The sequence below is a fragment of the Xenopus laevis genome, chromosome 5S (assembly GCF_017654675.1).
Source record: "Xenopus laevis strain J_2021 chromosome 5S, Xenopus_laevis_v10.1, whole genome shotgun sequence".
In the NCBI taxonomy this organism is placed as follows: Eukaryota; Metazoa; Chordata; class Amphibia; order Anura; family Pipidae; genus Xenopus; species Xenopus laevis.
In genome coordinates, this window is record NC_054380.1 from 46,960,123 (window position 1) to 46,973,318 (window position 13,196).

The 13,196-nt window shown below is 38.5% G+C and overlaps 1 protein-coding gene across 1 annotated transcript; it reads right to left on the reverse strand.

The window, feature by feature from the left end:
- Nucleotides 1–372: 372 nt before the first annotated feature.
- Nucleotides 373–5,476, reverse strand: LOC108717874 (proline-rich protein 18). Its single transcript, XM_018265290.2, has one exon. It carries the CDS (start codon nucleotides 4,503–4,505, stop codon nucleotides 3,708–3,710), a length of 798 nt encoding a protein of 265 aa, XP_018120779.1. The 5' UTR covers nucleotides 4,506–5,476; the 3' UTR covers nucleotides 373–3,707.
- Between the last annotated feature and the right edge of the window lie 7,720 nt (nucleotides 5,477–13,196).

Sequence of the window (13,196 nt, forward strand, 5' to 3'; positions counted from 1 at the left end):
GAGTCCATGATTGTGCTTTGTGTACACTTTGTAGCTAATCTGACAACTAAACAAAAGAGAAACAACAATAAAGGAAACATTTTCCCAAATGGATGTGTTATGTGACAGCAATAGCAAATTGTGGGTGCCTTACCTTAATTAAAAAAATGTATGCAACAAGAATGTTTTGCCACAAATATGGATTTATGCAGTTTAGTTAGGATCAAGCACACGGTACTGTTTCATTATTACAAAGAAAAAGAAAATCATTTTAAAAATTAAGATTATTTGCTTAAAATTGACCCTTCTTGTAAGTTGGAGCTGTCTGGTTAAGTGATTCCATACCTACACTTCTATAGGCAGTGAGGTACATTAAAAGAATTAAAAAAAAAGTTGTTAAATGTATATTTTTAATTTTTTAGCCTAAATACTGCTTGGCCATAAAAATTGCCTAAAAAAACTACAGAAACAGTGAATTGCAGGGATAATTTTATGAACTAGAAAGCAAATACAGCAGAAACACAACTTTTACATTTTTTTTCTAAAAACGAAAGCAAATACAGCAGAAACACAACTTTTACATTTTTTTTCTAAAAACGCAAAACATATATATGCATAGACATGCATGAAAACACTATTTTTAAGATAAATAATATGCAAGATTATAATTATGTAATTATATAAACTTTATATACGGATAGCAAGATATATGGAATATGAAAACAGGTTGCATAAAAGTTAAATATGAAGTTTTTGAATAAATTATTCTGATAGTCTTCAATTTTACTTGTTTACCTTTTAATTGAAATGAAAGCTTTTGCATACAAAGAACTAAATGAAAATTACAATAAAATATTCTAGCAAAGACTTTCATCTATATGTGAAGATTTGTTGAAAGGAAGCAAAATAGGCCAAGTAACAAATTAACAACTTAGGGGGTGATTTCTCAAGGCTCGAATTTGAATTTTTGCTACAATGTGAATTTTTTTGCACAAAAACTAACAAAGTTAAATTATCTATTAAAAAACTCGAATGGCTGGTATTTTTTAAGCAAAGAACTCGAAATCTCGAATGTAAAAAAATTGGCATCTAAAAACTGGCAAGCTCATGATGAAGTTAGTGGGAGTTCTCCTAGGCAAAATTCAAGCCATTTTTTAATTCAAAAGTTTGTCAAAAGTTTGTTTAGCTCTAATCAAAATAATTATAAGGATATCATTTACAGGATGTTCATTGCTCTTGTGTATTATGCCACTTGCACACATACGCAGTTACTTTTGGGAATTATTTATCAACACAAATCTGGGCAAATCTGTACTTTTTCCCCCAGAAAACTGAAGGTAAAACAATGAAGCAAAAACGTGATTAATTACCATGGGTTATTGCCCAGGTGTAAATTTTTCCAGTGTTAAATGATAAAATGTGTCAAAGGAAATGATCATTTCTGCAACAAGATATTACAGATACACAGTAGTGATCTTTAATTTCTTTACTGGATGAACCAATCACAATGCTGTATTCGAATTAGTGTGGCTCCCCTGGTAATGAACTGTCAAAGCTTTAAGGAATGATTAGGGCAAACAGTTCCATGCATTGGAGTGATCTTTCCAAAGGTAATCATAAACCTTTTTTTTAAAAGAACTAGTGGGTTCAAGGTGCAAATGTTGTTAACAATTTTCATGAAGTCTTCGGGTTTCTTTGCCTTCGCAAAGCTTGCTGACGAATGCGCAGGGTTTTTTTTTTACACATCACAGGGAGGGAGAGGGGGCAATGTCGGTAAGCTTAGGGGGGCTTATGGTAAGGGGGTTTAGTTCTCCTTTAAAATAAACTTGTCTCATGTCCAGTTCTTAGTTGGTCTTTGTAACAGAATAATGGCAAATCTATGGTAAGTCAACTGATCTTGCTGAATGATATTGAAAACTTTTCACTTGCCATTGTCATTAATGACAAGATATTGTATATCTACAATATACTAAGGAGAGCACCATCTAGTCGCAGCACACTTGAAATGACAATATACAATGCAAGCACATGTGGCTTAGTCAGCATGGCCATTAAAGATGCACTTAGGGGCAGATTTATCAAGGGTCGAATTTAGAGTTTATAGGAGTTTATAAAAACTCCCATAAACTCGATTTTCGAGTTAACGAAAAAATTTTTAATACATTTATTTTTTTTAAATTCGGGTGAGTGGGATCAACCCGCAAACTCGAATCAAATTCTAATCAAATCCAAAATGAATTCGATTTGAGTTTTTTCTCAGAAAAAAACATGATTTTCAGGATGCCACCAATCAACTCCAAATTGATTCCAGGACATTCGCCATAGTATAAAACAGCAATTCAGCAGGTTTAAAGTGGCTAATAGTTGAATTCTTATAGTGCCACTACATGATAAATTTCAAAATTTGAATTAAAATTTTTTAAAAACTCAAATCAAATTTTAACTATTCTCTAGTCTAAATACACTAAAATAAACTAAAAAATTACAATTTTTAAATTCGAAATTCAAATTTCCACTTCGGATAAATGTGGCCCTTAATATTTTTATTATATAGCACAAGATATTCTACAATCTAATTTCCCTGCCACAGTCACATTATGGTCAGTTTAAACTGAGCTCTTGTATAAACTCCATTTATAAGCTCATTCAGATGGGTTTATGTAAGAAATTGTGGATAAACATTTTTATTAAAACACAGACATCAGACATGCCACAGACTGACAGGAAAACATGATAGCCTCTGTCTGACTGTCAGGAATGACTTCCCAAGCCCCCTGATGATTCTGTGTATCACCCACCATGGAAATCAGAGATGGAAAATCCCAGAATCCATTACTTCACAATGAAACAAGGGAAATGGTTTGTATCAAAAAATCATTGTTTGCTTTCAATCTGTGAAATCAGGCATGAATACTTTAGTATTCAGTTTTGGAAGTTCAGATAGTGTTTATGCATCTTTTCTTTTACGAAAGCCCTACAGAATGAGCTGTCAAAAAATAGATGTCGAAAAAGAGGCGTATATTTTATTTTAATAACTATAAAAATTGACCAGTACCATGCTGTAAACAAAATAGCACTTTGGACACTACATGAACCTTACTTCACAGAGTAAACATCCCACATAGACGTGACTCATTATTAATTTGCTTATAGTAAATGTCAGAATTGTCTCTTCTGCTGTGTTCTTCTCCTGTATTTTTCCAGTGTTTTATATGTGTATAAAAATATTCATATTAGAACTGACTATGACTGTGTTGCATTTTTTTATCATTCGTCACACTGTTCCACTCCACTTTGTAAAGCAGAATGTCAGCCTGTGCGGTTGATAGAAGAAACACAGCAGTACTATAAACTGTTTCCTGCCAGCAAAAAACAGTTGATCAAATAATTACATCTCGTGATATAGATAATAGTGGATACTGGGAGTTGTAGATTAGCAGCATAATAGAGTGCCAGAAGCTTAGCTGTCCTAAGGTAGTGGATGTAAGAAAGCACTAGCATCCAAACCTTACATGTATATGACTTATCTTTAGTGAATAGTAGCCTTGTTTATTTAGGCATAAATGTGCACATGGGAAGTAACCCATTGGCAACCAATCATGCATTCTGTTTAGTTAATACATTTTAATGCTAAACAATGTAATTTAATTGCTTACTGACTGCTCTGGTTTATTGCATGTTTGCACCTGGGGTAGCAAATGAATCCCAACAGTGTCACTGGAACAAAATCAGTAAGTACCAAGGTGCGGCAGAGTCTGCAGTTTGTCGTTTAAGTTCCTTTCCCTGGCTGTAGCCATCTCCACCCCCTGAAGCCACTCAGTGCACCTTCTCACCAAACCTTCATCAAGGGAGTACCCAGGAACACCATCACCCCCTCTAATCCATCCATCATCATCCTCATACTCTACATCATCATAGCGGTGGTGTTCATTCAGCAAGGAAATCTTTAGGATCTCCCTGACATCTGGGAGAGGCTTCTGTGAGGTGCAGCTTGGTACCAAATCTCCTCGGTTCCTGGAGCGACTGGCAAATATGGGTCTGGAATCGAGTCGCAGCTTGCACTGTTTCTCCAGATTCTTTTTCTGCAGGACCAGAAGAGCTTCAGGTGTAAGGCACAGAGTGAAGTGTACATCGGGGCGGTGCAGAGGGGCACTGTTCAGTTGTGGCTGCCTGGGTAGACCTGTTAATTGCTTTTCTTTCCTGGGACAAGGAAGCATCTTCTTTGGTGCGTTGTTTGTCCGTGAGTGAAAGACACTATCATAGGAGCGAGTTATTGCCGAGGGGACCTGCTCCAGGACTCGGCACACTGGCTGCATGGAGCCTTCTGAATGAAGTACTCTGCACCTTCTCTCCAGCTCCCCATGAAGTGTAGCTGAGGGCCAAGAGTTGGACAGCTCCTCGGTGCCCACAGATGCCCTCCACTGCTCAGGAGATTGTGACTGAACCACTACTCTGCAGCTGTTGTTTCTCGCTGGGAGCCGGGCTGACAATGTATGCTGCTGGTGCTGGATGGGGGGAAAAGGCATGTTGGGATTTCTACTCCACTGTGCACTTCCAAGCCGATCAGAAAACCATGGTGATAAAATTCCTTCCAGCTAAACACTGATTGATCTCAGTCTTGTGTTCTAAAGCAGCCTGTCTGATTGATAACTTGCTCCCTGATTTTCTAGCTTTTCCTGTTGGTTGATAGAAAATCTCCTCGATCAAGCCAGGTCTGTATGTGTCTTGTCAAACAGCAAACTAACAGATGGTAGCTCAGCTTCACTTCCAGCCTTTAGTTTAGAAGTAAAGGGAGGGGTTATGTGTTAGGGTTAAGGAGGGGGCGGGTGTTAACTGGTGCCTGTGAACAGAGATCTGTGGAATATGTTTGTGTAGAGAGAAAAAACAACTCTAGTTATTTCTGGAAGTACATATACTGTTTATACATTACATAAGTCCAACTGAATAAGCTTGTCAAGTGGGGTATATTTTTGCCTAAGGCTGATGTTCAGAAATTTACATGTAAGTTTGATTATGTAAGTTTATGTCAAATTAATTACAGTTGTCATCTGTACATTCTGGTTCTTTCTGCAACTTGGTGATTGGTCTCTAGGACCCTGCAGGCATCAGGAGGAAAGCCGCATGAGTGGAAGAGAAAGAACAGATCTGCGCATAAATTTAACAGGGACTGAAGGAGAGTTATGCATCTGGTTTATACTACGTGGGACACATTGAGGTGGGCTATATCGGGCTGATCCGATCCCTAGTGCCCAACAATCAGATCAGAATGGAGGCAATACGGGCAGTCGAATTGCGGGAATGCATCAACGAACAGATGCAGCCGTGATCTAATGGGATTTTTTACTGTGCCTGATCCACATCTGGCCGACTTTTGGCTAGATATCGATTGGTGAAGCCTGTCGGGTGGCCCCACACATAGACCGATACGCTGCGGACTCGGTCTGTCGGCAGCTTTTATCGGCTCAAGTATGGGGGCCTTAAAGAGATACTGACACCAGCAATTAAACCCTTTTTTTTAAAAAAAATCTATCATATTATTGCCTTTGAAAGCTACTTATAACTTTGCCATAAAGTATTTGCACAATGTTTTTTTCATTATATTTCTGATGCCCCATCTTCCTGAGGGGGCTGCCATGGTTGTGCATCAGTCCGTTAGCATTAGAAACTTTAACTGACAGGCTGAGATGGGACAGTCAGGTTGGCAAAACAGTCAGGTTTAGGAACTTCAACTAACAATAACTTACATAAACAAACCCCTCAGCTATAACATCAAACATCAAAAATCAACATGACCTATAGTTATACTATTAGTGTCAGTATCACTTTAAGTTGCTCAAAAGCATGTGTGGTAAATTGAACAAGTCTGCTATAAAGTGAACTCTGTGTAAGTACTGTTCTTCCTTGGAGGGAGTACAAGGAAGAACAGTACTTACACACAACCGCACACTTTTTGTGCCATCAGAAAGTGAATCCAACAGACATATCACTCTTTTAAAAGTGGCAAAGCATTTTGAGAACTATCAGTTTTCTAAGGATCTGCTAGGAGCGCTTTATATTTTTTTAAACAGCTTTAGGGCAGGGGCACACGAGCAGATTTGGGGAGATTTAGTCAAGATTTTATCTTCTTTGGGGCGATAATCTCCCCGAACTGCCTTTCCCCTGCTATAATGAGAAAACGCCAGCGCAATGGCACTCGCGGCGCTTCCATTTCCGAAGTCGCCGAAGTTGCCTCACAAGGAAACTTCAGACGACTTCGGAAATCGAAGCATCGCGAGTGCATTGCCGCAGGTGATTTTTTATTTTAGCACGCGGAAAGGCAGTTCGGGGAGAATGTTGCCCCGAAGAAGCGACTAAATCTTTCCGAATCTGCCTGTGTGCTTCTGCCCTTACACCACATCAAAGAGGAAGCTTCCTTGTGCCGGGAAAGAAAAACAATTAACACATCAACCCAGGCATCCGCAGCTGAACAGTGCCCCTCTGCACTGCCCTAAAGTGTGCCTTACACCCGAAGCCCATCTGATCCTTCAGAAAAAGAACCTGGAGAAACAACAGTCCAAGCTGCGTCACGATTCCAGACCGATATTTGGCAGTCGCTCCAGCAACAGAGAAGCTGCACCTCACAGGAGCCTCTCCCTGGATATCCTAAAGATTTCCTTGCTGAATGAACACCACTGCTATGAAGATGTAGAGTATGAGGATGATGATGGATGGATTTGAGGGTTTGAGTACCCCCTTGGTGAGGGTTTGGTGAAAAGAGTGGCTTTAGAGCAGGGGTGTCCAAACCTTTGGCTCGCAGGGCCACATTGGAAAAAGAAAAATTGACTGGGGCCACACATGAAATACACAAACACGTTTGATTTGTAAAAGAAAAGGAAATATACAGAAAATAACTACAATGCCAGTTGGATAACCAGATGGAGCTATACACTGGAATATGGGACACCTGGATATTAAATAAGACTTATTATTATATTAATATTACTAACTGGGCAATGGGCAGAGTCCCCCCTCCTCCTATATCCTTTGCGACATGACGTTTTCTCGGGAACCAAGCTGGGCCGCATTCATATGCATCCTGTGCCGCATTTTGCCCTCGGGCCGCAGTTTGGACACCCCTGCTTTAGAGGGTGGAGATAGCTACAGCCAGCGACAGAAACGTACTTACTTCCCATGTGGAAATTTGTACCTATATATGCACAAGGTTACTAATTTACAAAAGTTAAGTAATATACTGTATGTAAGGCTTAGATGCCAGCAGTTTCTTACACTCACTACCTTAGGGCAGATAAGCTTCTGAACCTCTACTATTCTGTTAATCTACAACTCCCGGCATCCACTATTTTCTATAGCACAAGATGTAATTATTTGATCAACTGTTTTTTGCTGGCAGGGAGCAGTTTATAGTACTGCTATGTTTTTTCTATCAACTGTAAAGACTGAATTTTTCATTTGATGGCTCTCCAGAGAATACATATTGCCTCACCAGCTATATCAATTATATAATACAATATATTGCTTAAGTATTTGTTTTGAATTTTAACCTTCCTTTCTATCTATATGATAAAACCACATAAAATAGATTACAAATTAAACTATTCGTTGTCATATGCAAATCAGGAAATTAGGCATTTCCTTCCCAGAAACATCCTGTTGCATCATTCAGTGTCATAAATACCAGGGGGCAGAGAGTTTTACTGCACCAGGACCCCTCCACACATGGTTGTCAGCACATTGGGGATGCAAGAGATGCCACAATAATCTCCCATATAAAGTAGTGTTAGACTGGAAAAAATAACCTTTAATCATATATGCTGAAATCAAAAATCAAGGCCTAGAACATGCTAAAAGTTGCATCAAAGTATATCAATCCATCTAAAAGTGGATGCGGAAATGATTGCATGGGGAGGTCTTTATGACAGCTGAAACTACATATGGCCTGTCTTTCACTCAGTACAGGGGGGGGAGTACAAAGGAGTTGCACTGGGACCTTCATAACACTACTCAAGTTAATAGCATCATACACTTGGTTGTAAAGTGGTGTAAAGCTGTATCCTCTGAGGCAGTAGTTTGCTGGGACTAAGTATAATTGTTCAAACAGCACCTTTTGCCAGAGGAAATGCAATAGATACTGCAGGTCCCACAAAAGAAATGTAGGACCCCCTAAGCTCTGTGAACAAGATATTTTTCATAAAATTATATTAAAACTGCTACCTGTCAATGTCCCGCTGAGCCCCTTTTAACTTCCTGCCACCCCCACCCCAGAGGTCACAGGGTTTGCTACCTTTTTTAGCCTCTGAATGTCACATCCATGTGTGCAACTGCAGCACTGAACCCTAGCCATATGTATCACTGAAGGAATTAGCAAAATATGCAGAAGCTCTATGGGACAACCACTTATAGTCCTTTCATATGTATGTTTAATAAAAAGCACAAAACCCTAACCTTTGTTGGCCTCTCAGCAATTACATGCAGTCTAATTCAGTATTTATTACTAATTAGCATGTTAACAAATACAGGTTCAAATAATTTACACCAGTGGTGCACATTTAAAAACAACCCACAAGCCTCAAAGCCAAAACTGTATTATGAATGAATCCATATGTTCTCAAGTAAACAATATCATTAAAAAAAAGAAGACAAGCCTTGACATTTTTACCAGACTTATTATATGTATTTATTAGATTTATTTGGAACTGGATGATATATTTAAATAACAATCTGTAACGTATGATTACCTCCCTGCTGAATGTACTGATAAAGTAAGTCATAATTAGGAAGACTATTTATAATCATTTGTTAGGTGGAGTTAAGAGGGTTAGTTGGTAATAGCGAACCTGTAGATCAGGTTCAACTTGCCAAGATAAAGTCTGCCACCTACAAATCAAACACTCAGTTTTAGTCACAAGCAGCTAAGGTGTGATAGATTTTTGAGTAATTTCCTTTTCATGTTTTTTTCCATCCAATTGCTCAATTTGCATTCTAAATCTAAAAAATAAAACAGTGGTGTATTGTTTTGGACACTAAAACCAAAACCATATCATTATATGAAGTCTCAAAATATCATCATAAAAAATATACAGAAAGTACAAATATAATTACAATATTAGGAAGTTTAAAATACAAAAGACATCCCCCTTAATTAAAATGTACCATGGTATCCATGGTGATGATTAGTGGTTTAACCAGTAGCACTTTCATTAAGAGAATATTGCTTCTTGATTGTGCATATATTTATGTGCTTGGCTCAAACTGTTATCCAGAATGGATCTTTCTGTAATTTGGATCTTCATACCTTAATTCTACTACAAAATCATGTACATTAAACAAACCTAATAGGCTGGTACTGTTTCCAACAAGGATTAATTATCTCTTAATTGGGATCAAGTACAAGGTACTGTTTTTTTTATTACAGAGAAAAATTAATCAATTTAAAAATATGGAGTGTTTGGATAAAACGGAGTCTATGGGAGACAGCCTTTTTGTAATTCGGAGCATTCTGGATAATGGGTTTCTAGATAACGGATCTCATACCTGTACTACATAGATACACCACCTTTGGTTTCTGCCATACTTCTTACCACATCGCTCAAATTATGATTTTACTCTTCTTCACTGTTGAGCTGAGATCCTGGTATTATCAGTCTAAAACAGCTTATATCTCATAAATTGCTGCTCCCAGCAGAGAATGGTTGACATAAGGCTAATAACACAAAGATCTGTGGACATCAGCTCAGTTGTGTGTCTGTACCCAGATCCACTGTGTCAGCCCAGGTGCAGACACATGGAGTGGATATCAGTGGTGAAATGGACACTTTTGAATTCATGGCACCATAATCCACTTCTTGTGTTTGCAGTGGCTCCAGGTGCAGATTCAGAATACTACAGTTTTGAAAAAAGGGGCTGTTCCTCGACCTGCACTTATATGCAGGTTGAGAAACAACCCTGTCAGGCATTAGCCTAAGACTCCAGAAGGACTTTGCTGCACTGTTGGAAAAAGAGTACAGAGTAGAAGCTGATTCAGGACATATATTCAACTGTGTATGCTACTCCAAGATCCGCATTGCCAGTCTAAAGGTGGCCATACACAGGCACACTTTTATCGTTCTGCGATAAACGATCGTCTGACGATTATTTTACCATAAAATATGCCATCCACGGAGAACGATTATACGAACAGATAAAATAATTTTGTTTGCTTCGTGTACGGACGAACTTTGTTCAACAAACGAGGGGTGGAGCTAGCATTGTGTCACTGTCTGTAGTATATAATCAGTTTCTCCTTCCCTGCTCCATGCAGACATTTGGATTTATGTCTTGCTATGGCATAATAAACTTTTCACATATGAGGTGATAGGGAGATATTCTTGCAGTTAGCACCAATTTATTTCCTTACATAGTTCATATGTTTACAACTGAAGCTTTCAGCATAGAACGTTCGGGTCCTTTGGTATATGTTTGTTGTTCCGTATATGTTCGTTAGCTTGTGCTACAATCCTGACATGCACAAAGAGGGATTTTATCCTTGAACGACTAAAATTTTTAAACTCATCCGATCAATTTTGCGGACGATCGTTCGTACACCATCAACCATCCGATAGGTTATCAATATTATTGGAACGTTCTAAAATCGGTTGTTTGGAAGTAAAAAATCTGCCTGTGTATGGCCACCTTAACAGAGTTGGATCAGACGACACAAAGTCGATGTCACCTTTGAACTCCACTGAGCAACTCTACAGATTTATAGCAGGTCATCTTACAAGGAGACATCTGAAAAGAATAGATGCAGAATGAGAGGGAGCTGGGAGGGGGGTGTGAGGGGGTTAGGGTTTCGGTTTCCTTTAAAAACAACAGTTAATTGCTTTATTGTTGATACTTGATATCACAACAGGCCACACAGATCTCACCCAAGGATCATATACAATAAATAGTTATACATTTCTCACAAAGGAATCCTACCCTGAGTGTATCCACTTCCCAATCCTTATGCTGTTGAGACATACCTGAAATACTAGCACTACTTTTTTTCTTGGGTGAGCCTTTGGTTCCTCTACTTGCTACCCTAAGAATAACTTATATTGGGGTTATGTAATAAAAGGCACTAAGTTTTCCCAGGGGCAATAACGCATAGCGACCAATCAGCAGTATGCATGTACTGGTTACCCGTTTAAAGCAAATATCTCCTTGGTTGCTATGGGTTAGTGTTCCTGGGCCAAATTTGTGCTTTTTATTACATATAGTGGTACTACTTTGTTCTAATATCCTGAAATCCACTGAGGTGTATTTTCTTACGCTACTGAGTCCTTTCTTTCCTCTTGCTCCTGGCAAGTCATAACATGGCTCCCCCCAGTATTTTATAAGCTAGCGAACTAGATATATTTAAATGAATATTTAAGTTTGCTCGGATGATCTGGTCAATAATTGGAATTGTATTAGTTTAGAAGGCTATCCATTCCTTTCTGTTGTGCCTAGCACCCCTCCCATATTTAAAACAGAGAGATGAATAAAAGTCATATATATGACATACATATATATGAGTCACTGGCCTCCTAGGAAGGCAGGATACAGGCCGGATAGACAAGATAGGCAAGGTAAGTACAAGCTACATGTAAGGCAGGCAAAAGTCCCACAGAAAGGTACCCTTGGTTTAAAAGAGAACTAAAGCCTAACTAAAGAGGTAGGCTAGAAATGTTGTACATTATGATTTTGGCTTCTGCACCAGCCCAAGGCAACTACAGTCCTTTAGGAGAAATGATATGTGCCCCAAAGATGCCCCAATAGCTTCCCATCTTCTTTTCTGCTGATTCACTGCACATGCTCTGTGTTGCTGTCACTTGCTGAGCTTAGGGACCCACTCACAATATACAGTACTCATAGAATATAAATGTCACAATATAAGGCTGATTAATAGTAATTAATACATGGCAGCACAGAAACTAGTGCAACTAACATCAGAATTTAATAATCAGCCCTGTAGCATCAGCTTATATTACAGACAAACCTAATTTTCTTCTTGATAATTTGCAACGACCCCTAAGCTTAGCTTCTCAACAGCTGCTCAGAGCCCACTGAGCATGTGAGTGTCGCAGACACTTTCCATGCCTGTGACAAGTTTGAAGTCCTGGATCATCTGCCAGTGAGAAAGCTGAAACTTTAGGCTGGTGCAATAAGTTCAATATATAAAATATGGCATTTTTAGCCACATTCATTTTAAGGGTTTCATTCTCCTTTAAGTAATGTTTGTGCTAAAAGTCTGAAATGGGACAGGGCAGACAACATTCAAGAGAAGTCAGAATAAAACACTAAGCTCAGGTACAGAAGTTCAATATTGCAGCATGTACACACAAGACAGGCTAGGAGGGCCTGAAAATAAACAAATATTAAAGTCAGTGGATTTTAAATACAAGAAGGTTCATGTGTATATATGCTGGAGCAGGGTACGCTCCCATATGCCCACAGGCGCAGTTCCTTTCTCTCCAGAATGTAAATATATCACCACTATTTGCAAGTGGGGCAAGCTGGGGGGCACATAGGTACACTATCCTGCTTCTACCCACCCCCTAACTTAAAATCAGTCATGGTTTATTAGGGGTTTTGCTTGCTCATCCGTAATAAAGCGATTTTTTGTTGTACATAATGGGGATCTTTACCTGGACATTCTTTCTGGCAGGATAAGCAAATGCCTCTATTTCCCCCTGGTGGTCATAGACAAGTCATTGTCGTTGTAATTTTCTTGTAAATAAAATATGGATGGGTATGCTACCAAAAGGGATGGCTAAGGACATTTTATTAAATTTAAAAATAGAACAGAAAGGGGAGCTTAAGGGCAAGTTAAGTGTCGCCAATTATATAATAAAGAGCTACTGCCACCAGAAAGTAAACCTTTTTTTTTACATCTATCATAATATTGTCTTTGCATGCTATTTATAATTTTGTCATAAAAGTATTTAAAGATGCTTTTACATTACCCATCTGATCCCCCATGTTCCTCACTGAGGGTGCTGCCATATTTGAGTTTCAGCAGTCTGTTAGATTTGAAACTCCAACTGACATGTTGAGAAGTTACAGTCAGGTTGGCAAAACAGTCAGGTTTAGGAACTTCAAGTAACAATTACTTACAAAAGCAGCCCTATCAGTGAAAAATGATCAAAATGACATATATGTAAATTTTGACGTACATTAATATTTTAAATAATATTTTGTTTAGTGTCAGTATCACT

Excerpts from the sequence above, each read along its gene's own strand:
- LOC108717874 (XM_018265290.2), bottom strand. The coding sequence starts at position 4,505 with ATGCCTTTTCCCCCCATCCAGCACCAGCAGCATACATTGTCAGCCCGG.